General features: G+C 35.5%; 1 protein-coding gene across 1 annotated transcript in view; it reads right to left on the bottom strand.

Moving 5' to 3' along the window:
* Positions 1-214: 214 nt before the first annotated feature.
* Positions 215-21,910, bottom strand: part of LOC136766526 (serine/threonine-protein kinase 32B-like) — a 68,648-nt gene continuing 46,952 nt past the window's right edge. Inside the window, exons 6-12 of the mRNA XM_066720040.1 lie at positions 19,682-19,771; positions 13,205-13,308; positions 10,459-10,575; positions 9,468-9,593; positions 7,048-7,179; positions 6,719-6,783; positions 215-3,692 (exon numbers count right to left, since the gene is read on the bottom strand). Coding sequence (XP_066576137.1) covers positions 3,554-3,692; positions 6,719-6,783; positions 7,048-7,179; positions 9,468-9,593; positions 10,459-10,575; positions 13,205-13,308; positions 19,682-19,771 — 773 coding nt within the window. The 3' untranslated portion in view covers positions 215-3,553. The remainder of the gene's footprint in view (positions 3,693-6,718; positions 6,784-7,047; positions 7,180-9,467; positions 9,594-10,458; positions 10,576-13,204; positions 13,309-19,681; positions 19,772-21,910) is intronic.

Genomic DNA, 21,910 nt, shown 5'->3' with positions numbered 1-21,910 from the left:
TATAATCATGAATTTCCCAAGAGCTCTAAAATCACCTCGTTTGGCAGCATGGTTAATAATTATTTAAAACATCTGTGTAAATTAGAGTGGTCATGCAGCATGTTGGAGTTAATGAAAATAAAACGTATTTTTATTAAACCTAATTTCCAATGCACTTGTTGAACTATTGCTGAATGAAAAAATAAATATATTGTATATACCCATGAATAATAAAAAAAGACAGCTGTTGCAAATACTGGTAGCTAATAAAGCATACATGATAATCACTACATCTTACAATTCAAGTGGCAACATTATGATGATTCCTACAGCAATATCATGACAATGCAGAAACAAAGACATTTGTTTTTGTCAACATTTAAAATACAGTATCAATGAGAGAATAGTGAATCAAAGAATCAAAGACTCGGAAGATATTTAAAAAATTAAAGCGTCGTTATTGATTTATTTTTGATGTAAATGTAATAGTACCGCAATGTTTTAAAAACTGTCATCCAATGGCTTTACACTCTTGTGCTTGATAAACTACTATAAAAATGTAAACTATTTTGATACAGGACACAACAAAACAGTTCAACATTGCGTACAATAACATAGAATCAGACAAAAGAACAAATACGTTTATGGTTGAAGTAGACAAATGCAAGATTGTTTGACCCAGATCTCACCTGCCATACTAAGCACAAGTATGCCACTAGAACATGAACACATCTTCGAAAAAACATTATATCTCATATTTTGACAAAAGACTTCAAATTGTATGACACGTCACTGTATATCATTACACGGTGCATAAGCCTACTTTTTTCTATTAAGAGCACTGTACATCAAGAGTATTTGCTTCCTTTCCAATGCTTTTTTAACTGGAAATATATGGGAACACAGAAAAAAATGATTCTCGTTTTACAAATTTACAAGGATCTCCAGAAGTAACCCATTGGCCTTCTTTTATTAATTAACAATATTATCACTCTGTAAAATGTCTCTGATGTGCAGCGTGTTAATTATCCTGTATAATTACCCCATGGGAGGGAGCAAGTGCGTAATAAGCTATTTTTGCTCTTTATGGTGGGGGGGAATACAATTTTAAGGCTTTCAGTGTCTTCAGGAGGGGACAGATCACATTTATGTTGTGATCTATGCTGTGAACTCTTTAATGTGGACACAGTCAGACCCCCAACATCTGGGCTCAAATAAGTTCTCAAAACTTTATTTTCAAGTTTCTCTTATCAGAAGGAATTTTTAGGCATTTTATTCAAGTGCAACTGTATCGTATGTAATTCCCGGATTGAATAATTTGCCACTTCCTCGGTTTCAGTCAAGTTTCTATCTTAAATGCATGGTACAGATGAGGACCAGCAGACACAACCCTATGTTTTCAAACCTCTCCCCCACACCATCGTTGGTACTTAATATCAAAAAGCTGAATAATTGAGTTGCACCGGAGTCACTCAGAGAATTGTCAATGAGATGCCAAGGAGCTTCTCATATATAGCTAGCCTGGTTGAGTGTCTTCATCTTGCAAAATGTATTTGGAGATGTTTATTTACACCCCATTCTGTTAATATAGCAGATACAAGAAAGGAATCATGCTCTGTCATATGGGGCAGACTCTCTGTCCATAAGCAGATTTACTCTAATTGTTGGCTGATAACTCGGTCATACTTTTTCAACTACAGGTAATGAACTACAAATGAACAAGATTACAAGACGGGGTGAAGTCACACTGTGGAGCAGTGCTGTATTGGGACACGACAATCTTCACCGGAATAAATGAGCTGGATAAGAAACAAATTATGCTAGAATCAAGCATGCAGCAGCGCAAGAAAGACAAACAAAATCAGTACTTGTACATGACAGGGAGGACATAACAAAGATTACACAGTGTTCAGACTGGAGTTACACATTTTATAAGTGCAGTGACAGTCTCACGGAGGAGTGCATCAAAAGTTAGATCATCTATTTAAACTCAGCATGGGTGCACAAGAACGCAGGCTTTCAAAACCATCAATGGGTTAAGCCATTTATCTCAAAAGCAGGGTTAGAAATCACACTTGAAAAGTACAAAATTTACGTTTATTTTATTTTTTTCCAGAGATCACTGGCTACGTGTATTGAACTACTCAATCATGCTATAAATCACAGTACACTGGCATCGCTTAATAATTGTCTAGACTCTGCCTTGAGACCCACAGAGTTTTGCATGAACAAATGAATGTCAGTGGGCCAACAGAAAATTAATTATATTGATATTCCCAGGTAACACGAGCACATTTCTAGATATAGCAGCTCATCTGTCACAAAGCTTTTTGTCACCTCTATTTAGCACTGCCACCTTACCATACAAATTGCTCATTTCTCTAGAGGGCTCCCTTCATCCATAAACCTCCCTGCCTGGCTTATTAAGACAGCTTGCACGTCTGAATGAGACCACACCTCCATGATCGTCACATTTTAATTTGTTGCTGTGTATAAGCCTGGAATAGTTCAACTGCAGGATCAACACCCATGGCCTTTGCTCATGCGCTTGCTTACAGTATGTTTACAGCTGTGTTTTAAGAGTCTGGGTATCAAATTGGTTGGAAAATCCCGATTCACTTCATTTAAAAGGCCCAAATGAAAGAATATATGTTTTGACTTCAGAAACCTGAAAACCATTAAGAGTTCCACCGTGTTTGAAGCTTCTGTCACCTTCAAAGCTTTGCCAGACAAAGTCCCTTTCATTATTTGGCACTATTTCCCCAGAACCATTATTTTCTTTAATGAGAAGGAGCACTAGTTTATGCTGTTACCCTAATTTATTAGATGACATCTGGTGTGTTCCCTTCTTTTCTAAGCACTGTCATCAGTACATTGGGCTCAGGTGTTATCCCTTTCTCACATCTGTTGCAGGCCAGTACGGGCAAGTTTCCACCCAACAGCACTTCCCAAAAGCTAAACAGAGATTATATCCTCTTGCAACTGTTTAGCCATCACTGGGAAGGTGCTTTTTTGTGAGGGAATATTGGTTTCTAGCATTTTAGTGACCCCTACACCAAAATAAAGATGGGGTTTAAAATTGCAAAAATTGTATTTACTGTGTAGCAAGCTCTGTATCTGCAAGTGGACTTTCTTTTAGATTACATAAGTTTAGTTACATCACCAATGCCAGTGATGTAGGTCTAAAGTGTTTGATAATTAGTGTAGGTAAAACAAAGCAATGCAACAAGGGTTTATTTTAGGTAACGTTAGCCCACATTGTTTGCATCCATTAAAAAATGAGTTATAATTCAGCCGTGTGGGCTTTGAAGGAACTTTTGTTTAAGGCTAAGCAGTAGGCATTCTGCAATGCGGATTCTGGAAAGCAGCTTTCTTCCTCACTCTGCAGCAGCAGGTTTGGTCTGTGTTTGCAAAGAGCAACTTAATTGACTGGGAAGTCATTTCCACAGTTTACAGGAGTTTTAGTAAAAAAAGGGATTTTCTTAAAAAAGGCAAAGAAGGCATGCACAGAAAAGTTCCTGTTTACAAGCACTCTCCCACCGTGATGACTCTCTCCTAGGTGCTGTCTTTGACACTAGCTGTTGTATATGACCGAGCCCTCCGGTGGTCCAAGCATGTTGTTGTTGTGTCCATCTTGCACTTTCTCCTGGATCGCTGTAGATGTTTCACATTCATTGCCGGCTGCCTGCCCACTTTGCCCATGTTTTCTTAATCTGAACAAAGTACAAGGAGACTAGGTTAGTGCCATGACTCTCAGAGGTTCTGTTCCCTTCCTCACTGCAAATGGCTCCCCAGCAAGATGTTATTATTTAATTCTCTTAATTTGTAAAATAAACTGAGTTTCAACAAAGCCTGTATTTCAGATGAACATAATTCTTTCATATTAGAAAGAAGCTCAACAAACAATTGATCATAAGTTCAAATACTTATTTAGAAGTAAACATTTCATTTATTAAGATGAATGTACATGTGTTATGTTAGTTCCCCTACTACCCTGATGGTGTTTGTAGTGACATGATTAATTGATCAAAATTGGAGGGATTAGGCTCCCACTCTTCCAACCAAAATATTTTGATCAAGCATCTTCTCAGACATCAATAAAGCAGCTATTTTCAAAGCTTTTCCCCATTTACATTGAACTACACATTGCTTTTCCTTATGAAATGAATAAATCAAGTGGGGGCATGTTTTGTGTGTAATAGTATATAAATCCATGAACTGTGCGTTGCATCTGTTTTGCATCATCTATACTGACGTGGCTTTGCATTTTGATTTGGCCAACATTTCAGTGCAGACCTTCAGACGACTATTAAGGTCACTGCAAACAAAGTCAGTCGTGATATAAAATAAAAAAATATTTTACAATGTAACAAAAGTGCATTTAAAAAATATATATATATATATTCGTTATGTTAGCAGTACAGAAAGTAAACACTTCAGTATAATGCAAATTAGTACACTAATTTGAAAACAATTAAATATTGTCATGTTGTATTAATCTTTCTTTATTTCAGCTCCCCCAAAATACAATGCAAATTAGTACATGTTAAATTAGTACCACAAGACCAACTCTTCAGCTGATTTTTTTTTTTTAATTTTAAATTTTGGATTTCCAATTTGCTTTTAAATGTCAGGACACTTATTGGATTTTGTTCTATAATTGACTCCAATCTGAGGCTTTTTGAGTCAAATTAGAGACCGAAGTGCAAAACAGGTACAGAAATAAGCTCTTTACCACTTAGTAAGTTTGCAGTGCATTGCTATTTCCTAAATACTTGCTTTCCACAAAAAGAAGTTTAATTGTAAAAATAAATATCATAAAGATGTGCACACACAATAAATAGGCCCAAATACACAACATATATAGAATCACGCCACACACATTTACAGGAATATGCACCATATATGTTTAGTGAGCACCCTGCACAGTTGGATGTCTACTTGTTGATAAAGGCTTAATGGCTGATAAGGATTTTATGATTAATATGATTTCTACTTCTCGCATATGATTATTGGGTAAACCACTTCTTTCTCACAACTTCTTTATCACAACACTTGATTACCACAATTACAAAGTTTACATTTATTGATGAGTTGTATCATCTCAACACTCAATCATCAATCCAAACATCAAGGACACTGTCTGGAAAAACCTTACTTTGTCTGACAGTGTTACTTTTTTGTCATTGTGTGTCCACAGCACACCTCACAAGAGATTGACTTGACTTGCATCTGATTTCTATGTGAGAGATACAATCTATGCTGCCAAATGCCTCGCCATTGTATCATTTTTATGACCGTGTATGAGGAATACTTGAGGATAGGCTGAAACAATAGTGTATGTTTCCGATGCCCTGCGATTACCTCAGAAGAAGAGGCAGGCCTGTTGTTTTCATGTGCTGATACAATGCTCCTATGAAACTGTCACATAAACTGTCAGCAAGAAAGAATATTGTTTTGGTGGATTGGGAGCTGGTAGGGCAATAAGAACCTTGGGCTCTCTTTTGGGAATTCTGGGAGCCAGCTGTTTTTTCCAAAGGCAGTGTTATAGAGATGTGCGGAAAGGGAATTATAGATGGATGACTGTTTGCTGCATGTGGAAAAGATATTCAGAGATATTCATAGCTGCGGTTAAAAAATAATGAGTAGTGGAATGAGGCTCGGTTTTCTGTCAGATCTGTACTACACGTAAAGAGACTCATCCTTTACACTGATTATCCTAATAGTATTTTTAAATAATGTGCTACTTAAAATGTGTTTAAATAATATTGTATAATAAATGTTAGATTACAACAATTAGTTGTATTACTTTTTTCCCTTACAGCTATCCATTAGTCCTGTATTTATGATAAGTTAAGTACTATATATTTTCGAAAGTCAGGGGAAATGTGAAGATATTAAACTGGATGTATTGCCAGATTAAACTGTCAACATCCATTAAAACTCATCACAATTGAAACTGGCATAGAGATCTTCCAAATTAGACTTATTGTGACACTTCCTTTCAATATGTACTTCTATAACTGCATACAGTTTTGCATATTTTTCCCAGTGTGATTGGACTCTACATGGTGAAACTAGACTGCCTTTTAATTGAATACAAAGCTTCAGACAGTTTGAGACTCTAACAACATCCCTAATCTTAATTTCCACTTTCGATAAGTGTTTAATACACTAATAGTCATTGGGCTTGATATAATACCTGAACCAAATCTCATTGTAAGGTCCTCTGTTCAGGGCTAAAGACATTCACTTCCTTTAACCTCTGTGCATTCAAAAGCCCTTCAGGCCAGGCATTGTTACTCATTGGCAAAGTCCTTGACAAACATTACACACAATTCTCAATGAGGTCTTACTACTGCAAGCTACAACTTTAATCATTTTGTTTTTAATCAAAACTGCTCAGCATTGACTTGTTGAAGCATTAACAGATCCATGATCATGTCTGACTGTAAAGTCATACAAACGGTCCACTTAGCGGCATGCATTTTAATATGTTTTCTGGCTCAGCATCACAGAGTGAGCAGCAATCCAGTTCTATGTGGTTTATCTATTGTCAGCAGACACCTCGGTCATGTTTCTTCTCGAAGCTGTGGGGACTGGAAGTGACCTACTCTGAGCATGTTCTGCTTGCAGTAATTTGCTTACTTTCTGTGAAGAATGTGGGAATTTATTTGCTTGAGTATTACCCTGCGTGTCATAAAAAAAAACAATCAAGAGGAAAACCAGGAGTGCTTACTTCTCTCTATTGAATATGATGAATTCCTGCCTCACGGTTTCCAGACACTGTTGTAGATGCGCAGGCTTCAGTCCCAACAAGAAAAAACAATCAAAACAGACAGACAACAAATATTTATTTTAGCAACATTCAATATGATGATTTTTTTTTGTTTGTGTTTCACCCTATTAGGAATTCCCAACAGAGAACAGCAATAGACATGCAAAATGATCCTGTTATTTACAGGGGTGACGGCGAAAATGACAGCTATGGCTAAAATGCTGTTACTGTCTTTAGAGACACATTGAGAAAAGAGAAGAAAACACAGACAGCGGTGACTTTCCACTAACCAAAGGGCACGATTCTTTAGTTGCATCTCTTGATTTGCTCTTAGCTAATCTCTTCTTCTTTTTGTGGAGAGGCTTGGACTCGAGAATCATCTCTTCCAGTTCGAATGTGGGGTCACAGTTCAGCCGCCCCTTCTGGCAAGAAGCACAAACATAGACTAAGGTCAGCTGATGAAAGGATTCACTCATTTTGGTCTTGTACAAAAATATCTCCAAAACAAACAAACTAAAGATCAGTTCCCTTTCATCATAACTATTATTGAGAAATGGGGCCATTGCCATAGGTTTTAATGCTCTTTCCTGCAGCATTTTTGGCTCCTTAAAGGAAACATGTGTGTTTGCTTTCCTTATCAATAGGATACTTTTTTTTTTTTTAGAAAATGCTATTACAAAAATAAGAAACTATTTTTTAAATGTGACATTGACATAATCCTAAAAATCTCACACTGCCTCAAGAACTACCAGAGAAATTAAAAAGCAAGAATGTGTGTACAAGTTCACCTGGGTACTCATTTAAGAAGCTATTAAGTATTAAATAATTGTAAATACCTACATGCATATATATGTACTTTCTCTGGTGCTTTAAGTCCAGTAAATATTGCTTTTCACTTTTTGTCAGCCTTAATCTATCTATCTGATTAACACTTCACTTTAAAGCTGAATTTGTATTTAATTAGTTTAAAGGGACACCAACAACAGTTTATAAATGTATATTAACTAAGCTAAATACACCGTAATATTAAATTATAAAGGGATATTATACAAATACAAAATACATTACTCATTAGGAAAGGCCATTTACTATAATAATATGAATTTTAATAATACACCATTCATATATTTATAAATGTAATGCATGCACCCTAATCTACATACTAATATTTGTGCTATGTGAATGCTGCTTCAGAAATACATTGTGTGTCTATCTAATGACTAAACAAAGTATTGCACATCATACATTAAAATGCAATAATAATAAAAATATATACCTACTGTTGCATATAGCATTACAAACATTTTTCTAAATATAATTATAACATTTGATTTTGCCCTTTTACCATTTTCTTTGTAAGCTTAAAGCATGCATCAGTAAACTTTTCCACGCACTTCATTAAGGTCTGACATCCTAATAATATTAATAATACAATACATAGCCAGTGCTCATGCTATTAGTTTAATTTTGTTAATGTCTAGACATCTGGCTAGAATCAGAAGAATATCTTCTGTTGCTTTTAAAAAATGAGTTGCAAATTAAGTTTTATGTCTTATTGTAATGCAACTCACAGTTAAATATCACAGAAGTGTATCAGATTATTTTTCTTTTAATACCATTTATATTTGTGTTTCAGTAGCTTGGAGAAAGCTCTGTGAAGAGGATTTAGCTATTTTATTTTCTTCTTCGTTTACTGTGATATGCAAACCAACAAGGTTTAAATGATATTTATATGTGCATTTCAAGTACTTTATACATTTTCCATCTTTTTACATTTTAAACTCTTCCGGCAATGTCCCTAAATTCTATTAAAGCTTCTAGCATTTGTGTTTGATTCATTGATCCTTGATGTTAATCAAATAATGTAAGTGTAGCTGTCTCTTGGAATTCAAATGCAAAAAGTCAGAAGCGTCAAAACAGCACATAATTTCATATGCATTATTCATAGAGTATTATAGAAATAAAATCTGACATATATGGAAACTCCAATTTAGCTCAGTCAACAAATAAGGTTGTAAAACTCAGCAAATAATCACACAAACGGATGACAACTACACAAAGAGTAGTGATAGATATCCTTGAATGAGCCCTTTTCAACGTGACCATGAATCTTGTTTTTGGATCACTATACACCAGTGTTTCCCAACACTAGGCTGGCATTACATCAAAGCTCATGTGTCACAAATGACACACATGTACCTGGTGGCAGCTTCTTTTCCCCTTTTCTCATTCAAAAATAAACAAACTGCCATTACGTATGGGTTGTAATTTGCAGTTGGTGGGTGGGTCAAAGTTTTGCATTCATATTGAATTTAGATTGATATGGCCCCTAGTCCCTGTCAGATTAATTGGTCATTTCTTTTTGCTTTTTAAAAGGTTATGTAACCATTTTTAGACCAATATTTTGCAGTCTGGTGGTTTATAATGAATCATGCCTACATTACACCAAGCTCTCAGGACATATGTGTGTTGTACATTCATTTTAATCCTTAGGAAAAACAAACACAGTTCAGTACACAATAAGCATTTATACATGGAGCGATCTTAAAGCATTCTGAACTACATTTAAAATTAACTTAAATGGACTAGTTTTCTACCAATTGCAATTTTGCAGAGTCCATTTAACAGAAGAATACAAAAAAAGAAAAAGAAAAAAGGTTGTGCTCTGTGGTTGCAATAGTACATCTCAAATTGATCAGTTAGCACTTACATTTGGAACAAAGCCCGGAGCAACTGCCTTCTCTAGGACCGCATCCCAGTTTACATCTGCCAGATAAGGGGAACTCTGGATATCTGTGACACTTGAAAGACGGCATTCGGGATCTTTGGCAAGAAGCTAAGGAGGCCAAAACAATGAGATCAGCACTGCAATCATCTGAGGCTTGGATTTGTTATGAGTGATAAATTGCACCTCAGAAATATTTGATGTCAGCAGCAGGCCATAAAAAGATAGAAGGCCCGGAGAAAGCATTTATCTTCGGCGCTTCCATAACGAACAGCTAGCAAGACACTGCAGCATATGTTCATTATTTGGCAAACTGGAACTCCTCCGACTGAAAATGTGAAGTGTCTACAAGGTATGATGGAAGAGGCGTAAAGCACTCGCCTCCCCTTTGTTATTTAGAGCGTGTTGTCTTTTAAGTGTCTTTTTAAATTGTTGCCAAACATTGTGTTACATGACAGGTGGCTCCGTTCTAAGGGCATATATATCTACTAAGTATTCCGTTAGATGGATGGGGAAAGCATGTTCCTTAAAGGAGTCATTATTTATTTCCTCCTTTTTATGTTCCAATTTGGAATTTCAATTGTCAGCCTCATTCACAACAGCACTCAACAAGCCAGTCTGGGGAGACGCGAACATCACAATGAAATGAAGAATGGAGGAAATGTCACAGGGGAGACTGATGGTAGCCCTGCCAATTACAGAAGGGCTCAGCTAGTTAAATACTACAGCTGTCCACCTCCAGCCACAGGGTTACAGCCCGCATATTAGTAGGTAACCATTCAGGTTAGTACCTCTACATTCATTTCTATTCCATTCTATTCTGGGAGACATATTTTACAAGCAAGGAATTAGTCCTTGCAAAAGGCTCCTGTGTGGGAAATTTGCCATGCTTAAATTAACATCTTGGGGAACAAAATAAGTGTCAGATACTGGAATATATTTCCCTGCTTTCAGATCCGTCTAACGTGTTCCTGACCTTTCTCAGCAGTGACACCATGCCCTTAGACCAGGTAGAGGAGAAGTGCACGCGCTCAGCTCTGAACATGTTGATGATGTCCTCGACCGCGGTACTGGAGTGGATTTCATATGGTCGCTATGGAAGGAGATAAATCGGTTCGTGAATTACATTAAATACAATTCCAAAGGGATGAAAACACAGCAGTGAATTAAGTAGTTTCAAACGGATGACAGTTTAGTTGTCTAATCTGTTCATTGTTTACTGAAGTAAGTCATTATTAAACTGTTTCTTTTCTCTTTTTTACTTTGATTCCACTCGTAGTGTTTTCCCATTTGTAATTCTTGTCATTTGTCAAAGTAAGGGCTGACAGTGGGTAATCTTAGTACTTTATTACAACAACAAACCAATGTCTTTTTCAAGGGGGCATATGGGAAAACAGGATACATATTAGAGCAATGAAGGTTTATTTTCATTAAAGTGGTTTTGAAGGCTCCTACTGTGCTTACTAAATTGGTAGCACTGCTACAAACACAGCCAAGCCATTATTATTAAATAAACATGTAGTAAATGTTTGTAAGGAATGTAATAAATATCTATCTTACCCTGCCAAGAACCTGAAGGGTAAACAGAATGCAAGTTCATGATGGCATGCTAAAACTGATTCAATTAGATCATTCAAAAATATTTTAAACAACTTTTCAGTATTGTTGAATACTAAAGATGCTTTATTCATATTAACGGTGGGGCTTGCACTGTACCTGCTGATACCCCCAGAAACCTCTGAATCTCTGCAAAATTGTCACTAAATGTAAAAAACTTGAAAACTAGCCAAACACTGTGTTACAATGGAAGGTGTACTTACAGACTGTTACATTTATGGAACAGCAATGTATTATATCCAATTTTAAAATAGTTTAATATTTTGCTTGTTGATTCATTAAAAACAAACTATAAGCGACATCTATGCAAAAAGCAAAAAAGAAAACAAACAAAACAATTCTGCTCAATTAATACTTTATGAAGAATATGTTGCACAAAAATAATAATTAAAAAAAACAGTAAAACGCAATTCAAGTGAAAAAATATTAAACTGAAATGTAAACATTTACTCTCCACAAGTCACTTTGTTATGTGTATAAAGACATTTGTGTTTTTAATTCTGTTCTTACTGTAATGTTAATATTTTTCCGTGGTGACACCTGCTTTAGCAAGCCTTTATAATAATGTTCTAGTGTGGCTACTGGCCAGGATATCAGCAGGAAATTATTAAGCGCACCAATCATACCAATTGTGTGAATAAGCACCTAGAATTACATTGTCACAGTCAGGATCAATGTGACAAATACGCAGCTTCTTTCTACGTGACTAATTATTTGAATAATATGTTTATTGGTAGCATATGAATCTTTTATAATTCAATCCAGGGCCCTCAAGGTAGCTCTAAAACATCAGGAAAATAAACATATTTTAATATTCTATCTGTAATATTTATGTTATGTCTGTCTTAAATAACAGAGATTGTCTAATATTTTATTGATGCTCCCGTGAGACTAACATGAACGTACACAACCTATTCAAACAGGAGGAATTTCCCCTCATTACCTTATTAACTGCAATAATTAGACATCCATATATCTTTTTTGTCGACGTTAGTGCAGGAAATATGAACACTATTACAGAAGATGTGGTGCCTCATTTGAAGTATTATCTTTACAAGCAAATTCAAATGAAAGTGAAAGCAAGGAAGCAAGCAAACAAACAGACAGCCCAATAAATAAGCATATACATAATAACATCTAAGGAACAAATTACCAGCTGAAAAGCATCATAAACACATACAACAGAGTTGGGGAATAACAAAATGTCAATGAACTGAATGTAATATAAAGACATGTCCAGTAATCAACCTGGTAGTGTTGTGCTCACAATAAACCAGCACGGACCTGTTCATTAATGCTCTATACAGCTGAGCCTTGCTAGGTAATTGTTACAACAGTTTTAAGTTCAAGGCTGAAGCAGAGGACACACAATTAATGACAAGGTCAGGTGTTTCTCAGGTAATGGTCTCTGAACAGAGATGATATCTCGGAAGAGGAAAGGTGTGATATCCCTATAGCATATGAGTGTAACATATAAACAACTGACATTTGACATGTCAATATTAAGATAGGCTAATTGAAATGCAAGACACAAGAATGCATACTGTTTTGGAAATAGTTCAAACAGTCTTTTAGGCCAGTGGCATTTATTGTGAAATGGAAAATGCTTTTTCTGAAAGCTGTGGGTTTCCGAGTTTCTCTTTTCAATACTTGAGCCCCCGCCATTTCATAAGTACAATTATTCCAGGATTGACCCACGTGTCAAATACAGGAGAACAACCCCTTCAATGATTTTTCAGCAACTGCAGTGCATCAAATAACATTGTATTTCGAATTATTTCATACTGAAAATTGAACAATAAAAAGCTTTTTTCCTCTGTGTTTTTCTTTCTTTCTTTCTTTCTTTCTTTCTTTCTTTGTTAATAACCATGTCAGGGCAGAGAAATCCAAGAAGATAATTTATTGAGCCTCATGCATTAAGAGGTCATAAATGCCCTGCTGTAACCTTCAAACAGCTTTTCCGCAGCCAAAAACATGCATTCTCAGGAAATAACAGCAGTCGGTAATTGATTGAATTTAAATACTAATCCACAGACCATAAATGAACTCAAATGATGATGTTTTATGGTGTTTGAAGGACAGCGTGGAGATTCTGAGAGTCTTACCCAGCCTCGTAGCAGTTCGTAAGCTGTGATCCCAAGAGACCACCAGTCCACAGGATAAGAGTAACCAGGTCCTCCTTCCAGGAAAGAGTGGAACACCTCAGGAGCTTCAGAGGGGAGGGGGCACAAATGGAGCATCTCTAGTTATGCAACTGAAACTGAACGCATGCAAATTCAATTAATTGTTCATTCAAATGTACAGTAAGTATAATGTTCAGGACGAAGAAGCAGAACAATTTGAAGCTTCATCTTTAACAAAAGCTAATCTTAAAATGGACTCGACAGGCAGCCAATACAATGAAGCAAACAGAGAGGCGACATTAGATTTAGACCTAGATTTAATAAGGAAATGAAGAGCACAGTTATTGTGTATCAGCATCAGCCAATATCGGTCCCAATATGTTTCCACTTGCTTTGATCTACAGTGTCTCTTCTATGTCACACCTGCAAAGTGTATGATTTCATCTTTCCATCTTTTATGTGGACGTCTTCCAGGTCTTTTTCCTCTCTTGGGATCCATTCAATAGCTTCCTTTGTCCATCTTTGATCTGTTCCTCTTGCAATGTGTCCAGGCCACTAACTTTTTAATATTTGATCTCTTTCAACGACGTCACATATTTTGATTTGTTCTCGGATCTGTTCATTTCGTCTTGGTATTCCAAGCATATATCTCTCCATGCTCGTCCGCAGTTAGTTATATATATTTATATATGTAAATGTAATCTGCTGATTTAGCTTTGAGAAATACCAGCATAAATATAAAGGGTGTTACAGTAATCCATTTTGGAGGAGTTGATGACATGGATTAGTTTCTCAGAAGCAGACAAGGAGTGGCAATATCTAACACCGGTGATATACATTAAAAGTAAAAAATAGGACCCAGATAGAACCTTGGGAGACAAAATTTGAAGCAGCAGCTGTGATCAATATAAAACACAGTCTCTTAGAAAGGGAAAACCCAGACTAACTCCTAAAAAGCCAAGTAAGGCCCTGCGGTGTTTCAAAATGTTGTAATCAACTGTTTCCACTAGAACTCGCAGATCAAGTCGTATAATTATAGCAGCTGAGATGGAGAACATAGCCATCAATAAATAATTACCACATTTGACTAACGGTCAGTTTGCAATGCTTACAATCGGACACACACTGATGAGAGTTATAATAGATTAGAAAAGGACAGATAAACAGTTATAATTGCTAGATTACCATGAAAACATAACAGCAATGTTTAAATTCTTATATAGGCTGAGTATGTTTATTGGAAAACATACCATTATCCCACAATATAGTTCATAGTCTGTGTCTTATAATTGCAATATATTTTCTAAGGTATATATGTGCTACAACTTCTATAGTATTCATAATTCAGCTATTAACAGCAATGTACATGTTTAAAGGAAAACAAGCTTAAAACATTAAGATATTTTAATAAAAACAAATCTATACCACAATTTATTTATTCCACAAATGTAAATGATCTTCCTGCTGTTGGTGGAACAGGTTGCTCATTTTAAACTCTTATCAATTTAGGTGATACGGATAGAAATGTATTTCACTAATTGCATTTGCTTTTCCAGGAACGTATCATTCCCCAAGCAGAAGATTGAATTTAGTCTTCTTTTTATTCCACTAAAAAAGCAATTTAGAAAATCATTATTTGACTCAAACATTTTCCATTAACCACATGATTTATATAAAAAATGACATTTTGGGGTTTGCTTTCTTGAGCTCCAAGCTTAAGGAAAGAGCTTTAAAAACTTTACCATGAGTTTAAAATCTTTAATTGGCAATATGCATTTGGATTTAGAATGTATAAACACACAATCTATTGATTGAGACTCAACAGCCTGCAACGTGCTGTTTATGATCTTTGACACTTACCTGATGCTTAACATTTGTTTATGTTTATGTCTGTATTACCATTTAAACATTTTAACATGCTGTCTTTAAGCTCTGGTAGTATCTAAACGTAATGGGAATATTAAGGGTAAGGTTAAAAAACAGTTAAATCATCTATTAACTAGAATTCTCTGATTTAATTTGTTCAGACTATGGATCAAGAACAATACATAAAATATGATAATCTAATGTTTCTTGCATGAGTTCTCTATAAAATATATAATTTTTGTATGCTGATAGGATTAAAATTATTCTAAAAAAGCAGTGTGGCATGAAAACAGTAAACACAGAGATGCTGGATAAAGCCTCAGGCTGTATTTGAATTTGGTAATTAATTAAATTAAATGAAAAGAGAAAATCTGAGATTCAGAACAACATGGAGGGTGGGCGGTTGCTCAGACTCAAGCATTTACAGCGGTAAGAGGATATGAAGAACAACTTCCCCCTGTAATGAAGTGAAGGCATCTTTGTGCCAAATGCACAAGTGTTTGTTTAGATTATTTGTAATTGTTAATGTAAAACCTGGTCTGAACCTTTTTTATTCAATTTTAAAAATAAACCATAGTTCAAACCATATATATTTTAATGCCTTGATCCTATAATAAACCAGCTGTCTAAAGAAATGAACAAAAGGAGAAATGGGAATATGTACAGTCTTTTTTAATGCGATTAGACAGAAATAAATGATGTGAAGTCTTGATTTTTAAATGCTTGGTTTGCATATTACTTCACAAACTGCACATATGGAAAATAAATTTCTAACTGCAAACAGATGCTGTTAAAAGCACACTAATGCTTCATAAATAGGGAGACAGATTGTGTTTTTGGCTCTTGCTTCATTAAATGGATATTCACTTTCCAATTGTAGACAGTTCAATTACTTTGTTTTTCCATCTTAGGTAGTATAGGGCCCAAATTCATACTCATTACTTATTCTAAGACTCAGTGAATTAAAAACACAGTTAAATGAATATCTCAATTATAAATTTGGTCCCAGACTGCAATACATCATAACAACTCTTTTGATCATAACAAATTCAATAAATACAACATGACTTTTTTTTAGAACACCTGTGAAGGAAGGACATGAATCTTAGACGTGATGGACTGTGGTCCCATCCTCACAGTTCTTAGAAAAGTAAAGATTCATGTTAGACTTCACAACTGCCAGTGCCACAGTGTGCATAACTTCATGAGTCTCCTGACATGGTTCCTTTATATTGGCATGAGTGACAGAGGAGGCGGCATCATTAGGACTAGCAGAAATGATCTCTAAATTTGTCATGGTGGATAGTACAGAGACAGCATCTTTAAGCAGTTGATTTTTCTGAAAGTCATGGTGACAGATTCACTTTCTAGGAGTACAGTGCCTGGGATCCCTGTTTACACCGTGACCAGGGACACCTCCCGGGATGCATATCCAGACTTTAAGATAGGTGACCCCTAGAACCAGTTTGGTAAATTCCTGGCCAATACCTCCAAAAATGTTGTCTGTTCTCACATAACCTACAGCAGCTGGATGTGGCACAACGTGAAATGGGTCTGCAGTACAGCTGGACCAACAGATTACTATTAGATTTTGTGGCCAAACCTGTCTTGTTGCTAATGGATGACCAACCTTTTACTGACATGTGAAAAATGTAAACACTTTGGGGTGTCATAGACATGACTTCGGAAACATATCTTAAAATAAAACTTGTAATGTTCCACTAACCCAGTGAATTTAATTTGTTGCTGTGGATTGTTTTATTTGAGTTTATATCACCAATTTTATGTGAATAGTATATAATAAGTGGTGCTAATTTGAAATACTTGAACAGGCAGAATTATGTAATCTATATTTTAAATACACCGATCAGCCATATCATTATGACCACCTGCCTAATATTGTGTAGGTCCCCCTTTTGCCGCCAAAACAGCCCTGACCCGTCGAAGCATGGACTCCACTAGACCTCTGAAGGTGTGCTGTGGTATCTGGCACCAAGACGTTAGCAGCAGATCCCTTAAGTCATGTAAGTTGTGAGGTGGGGCCTCCATGGATCAGACTTGTTTGTCCAGCACATCCCACAAATGCCCGATTGGATTGAGATCTGGGGAATTTGGAGGCCAAGTCAATACCCTGATTTCGTGATTCATCAGACCAGGCCACCTTCTTCCATTGCTCCGTGGTCCAGTTCTGATGCTCACGTGCCCATTGTAGGCGCTTTCGGCAGTGGACAGGGGTCAGCATGGGCACCCTGACTGGTCTGCGGCTACGCAGCCCCATACACAACAAACTGCGATGCACTGTGTGTTCTGACACCTTTCTATCAGAACCAGTATTAACTTTTTCAGCAATTTGAGCTACAGTAGCTCGTCTGTTGGATCGGACCACACGGGCCAGCCTTCGCTCCCCACGTGCATCAATGAGCCTTGGCCGCCCATGACCCTGTCGCCGGTTCACCGCTTTTCCTTCCTTGGACACTTTTGATAGGTACTGACCACTGCAGACCGGGAACACCCCACAAGAGCTGCAGTTTTGGAGATGCTCTGACCCAGTTGTCTAGCCATCACAATTTGGCCCTTGTCAAAGTCGCTCAGATCCTTACACTTGCCCATTTTTCCTGCTTCTAACACATCAACTTTGAGGACAAAATGTTCACTTGCTGCCTAATATATCCCACCCACTGACAGGTGCCATGATAACGAGATTATCAGTGTTATTCACTTCACCTGTCACTGGTCATAATGTTATGGCTGATTGGTGTATATATTTAAAAGGCTCAGTTGTTTCTCCCAAATTGTATTCAATATTTGGAAGGTCTGTTGTAATATTTTGTTGAATCTTATTTAAGTTCATGAAGATTGTTCAGTTGTTTTTGATATTGCCTCACATCTTTGATTATCAGGATACTCGTCCATGTTAGCTCATACATTTCAATTAATCCTCCTTATGTGCTTGTGACTTTTATTCATTCCTAGTCTTCAGCTTCTGACAAATATTTTCTATTGGGTTTAGATCATTAGAATGAGATAGTGTTTCTGAGTGGACTGATCTTTTTACTTACGAATCACATTTTCAACCGCAGGAATAACATTTTTGATTCAACACCATCTTGCCACATAGAATCACTTATGGATAGAGTAATTGAGCAATTATCTAATCAATAAATTATAGCAGCTCATTATCCAATATAGTTTTATAATTACTCACTAAATCTAACTACTGCCATAACTGTTGGGATGGTGAGGGCTGAAAATAGTTTGTCATCTGAAAGGAGAAGGTTCACCTCTGTCTCATTAGTGGAAACACTGACATATTTGCTGGTTTATTAACATGCTATTTGGCCAGTTTTCTACATTTTTTAATTATATTTTTTCTCAAAAATGAATAATCATGACATTCCTTGTACAAATGCCTCAGATGGTCTTTAATTTACAATGCCTCTGCCCTTCAATGTCTTTCTAATTCCAGTGGCAGGGGAATATCTGTCCTAACTCACCTCTAACTTATTGTTAATTTCTTTTAAATGTGTCAGATCTCTTTCTCTTGGATAGAATTCTAATTATTTTGCAAATGAACTGGCAAAAATGTGGTCACAGACTTGATTTTCTTGCCGTTTCTTTCATGGATAGAATGTAAAAGCAACATTGTTCGTAAATGCTTAAGGATATGTTTATACGATAAGGAAATTAATGAAGGTTTATTTCCTAAAAAAGCAATGAGAAATCTAAAAATGTTTGGAAGATCCAATTGTAGTGAACTTATTAAAAGAGATACATTTGTATTTGAACCTTTTTATTTTTTTCACTCAGACATTAAGTCAATTATTTTGGGAAAACAATTTATTTTGGTCTAGACACACCAAGAAAAAAATATTATTAAATTCAGTTGCTGACATTCTGGGAATCAACAATACAAAGAAAGCCATCTACAGCACAAAATTCAATTTAATCGAAGCAGGCCTATGCAAAATATAATTAGGCAATATACTTGCACTGAGAAAGACTAGGGAAGCATTCACTGAAGCTGTCAGAATGATAAGCCAAGTATGCTGAACATGTCAGCTGCAAACGTCACTAAATTGTTCATGTTGAATCAATCAAGAAAAAATACATAAACAATACATAGGAATTGTTTGTTTTGAAAAAGTGTAACACACTATGCTTGTCAGTGTAGTTATAAATGGTAGAATGTACTGACTTTCTTAACAATAATACAAGTGACTGGAGAAATTTAGATTTTCTCCCTTCACAGTTGGTACTTGTGTAAGAGCTTTGGAAAGCGTAAAACAATAATAATAATAATAATAATAATAATAATAATAATAATAATAATAATAATAATAAAATATACTAATGCATCAAAATGATGCATTGGAAATAATAATAGCATTTCATTGTAAAAGTTACCTTTAATTACATCATTAATTAATATATTTTAAAAATTAATATCAATAAAATACTTCAATTAAATAATTAAGAAAACAAATCTTAATATCAGTACACAATGAATTCAGAAATTCATACCTACTGTGTAGTTAGAATGTTTGAAGTGCAGACCTTATCCATCTGTCTGTCATTCCATGCTGTTCTACTTACCCATGTAAGGCTTTGTTCCAGCCATTGATGTGGCTTTTTCTGAGCCTTTCAGTACGGTGGCAATATTGAAGTCTGTAATATGAACGTGTCCTGCAGAGTAGAAGTGAAAAATACTTTTTTGTACTTCTTTTAGTCATAGAAACACATATATGTATTATACTATGTTTTATAATAATGATGAACAATACATACATTTGGAGGCAAACTATGTATGCACATTGTAAGTTGCTTAAAGGTCATACTAGGTCTTCAATAATATGACCATTATACCTTCCTGTGATCTATGAACAAACGTGTCCATGTCATTCAATAAAGTTTATATCATATTCGCTACAAATGTTAGGTATCACAAAATATGAACTCAGCTTGAGGCCAAAGTGAAATGTCCAGCTCAGTAGCACTGATGAATATAGTATGTGTGTCACTCTAATTTAAATCCATGCAGAAACAAGCTTTTTATTTCAAATGCTAGATTTGTTGCTTGCTCAATGTTTGTTTTTGCCTTTTTTGATCTTTGATAAATATTTGATAGATGTGTGATCATTGTTTTTCCTTAACAATGTGAGAACAGTCATAAATCACATATGTGTGCTTATGCAGTTCCTATTTGTGTCTTGATTCAGGAATCTCATTGACATGTTTCATGACCGCTCTTTACCCAGAAGTCTTTCTGTAAGTTAATGTTTTGGTGTCTGTACAATTTTCAAAAGTATAGTAAATCACCTCTTATGCATTTGAAAAAAACAAACAAAACGTATGTATTTCATTTTTAAGACCACTCACCATATTCTCTAAAGACAACACGTTGGTATATGAAAACACACAAGAGAGCAGAGTTCTGTAAGTAATTTCCCCCAAAATTGAACCGGATAACCTCAGTTAATAAGCTGAATGAAGATTTACAGCAGCTGCAAAATATTTCCCCACACTGTGCATGTTCAGTAGGGCACTGACCCGAATTAAAACCACTTAGTTTTTATTACCCAGTAAATGGTTCTTAATGTTCACATTAGGTTGCCTCTCATGACACATAACTTGCTGTATCTAAAACAATGAATCAGCAATGACTCAAGAGCACAAATCACAGTATATACACCAAGCCATGCAATGTTTCAGCAGAAAGTTATTTCAAATTAAACTGATCAAGTTTGACCTGACTTTAATATATGTCTTTGTATTACCAGTAGCAGTAATAAAATATACAATTTATTGTTAGTACAAGAAGAATTTAGAAAAATGTGTACAGCTGAGTACAAACAATTAACTTAGCCTATGCCTTTACCTCATGATAATGTACAAGAATATTTAGTCACCAGTTATTTAACACATAAAGATAGTCTTGATGCAATACAGGTGAATAGTATGATTAACACTATTTAAAAAATGCATGAAAACGTGTGCACAATATTAATAGTAAATCAAGTTTAGTAACGTTCCTGTATAAATTGTTTACGTATAATAAGCAGCTGACAATAACATAATCCTGTCAACGGATTCTATCCTACCAGCTAAAAATGCTTTGTTGGGAGACAAAAAATGTCAGTTTCATGTTCTGTCAGTTTATTTCAAATTTAACATTTACTGGGAGTTTTAAGTAACATTTTGTTTGTTATCAGTATGAATGATCATCAGAAAAAAAGCTGCTTAACTGCATATCAAATTTGTCATTTGATAAACTGAAAAATTATATGTGTATCTTCTCCCTTCAACTAAAAGAACACCCTAATCCAATTATTTCTCAAGAAAACAAGGATAGGGTATCACAGCATCTAATTACAGAGAGAACTACAGATTATGGAAGTTGCTTATAGCAGTGTGAAAGATTCTTGCCTAATCCTTTCTTATTATGTACTCAACCATAACAAAGTATCACGCAGTCTCACCACGCTGAGTGCATTAATACTCACACCAGGCACAGATGATAAACTATTAGGCTTTTCCACAAGAATATCCAGTATATTATTATGATAAACACTATACAAGATGTATTTGAGAAACATCTTGGTATTTAATCACTTTTCAATAGAAAAAAACCTCCAGGATGTATCCAGATAAGCTTAGTTCCATGGGTTTAATGGTCAGAACCGTTCAAAGCTGAAATCTTGTTGAATGCTTAAACAACAGGTTACATCTTATGTTCTCAACAGCAGGTGTATCTGCTTTAAAATGTATTCAAAATAAAGGTATATAACGTTCAACCATTGCCATTTTTATTAATGAATTCATTCA

Source organism: Amia ocellicauda, chromosome 13 (assembly GCF_036373705.1).
Source record: "Amia ocellicauda isolate fAmiCal2 chromosome 13, fAmiCal2.hap1, whole genome shotgun sequence".
Lineage (NCBI taxonomy): Eukaryota > Metazoa > Chordata > Actinopteri > Amiiformes > Amiidae > Amia > Amia ocellicauda.
This window is presented reverse-complemented; position numbering and strand designations above follow the sequence as displayed.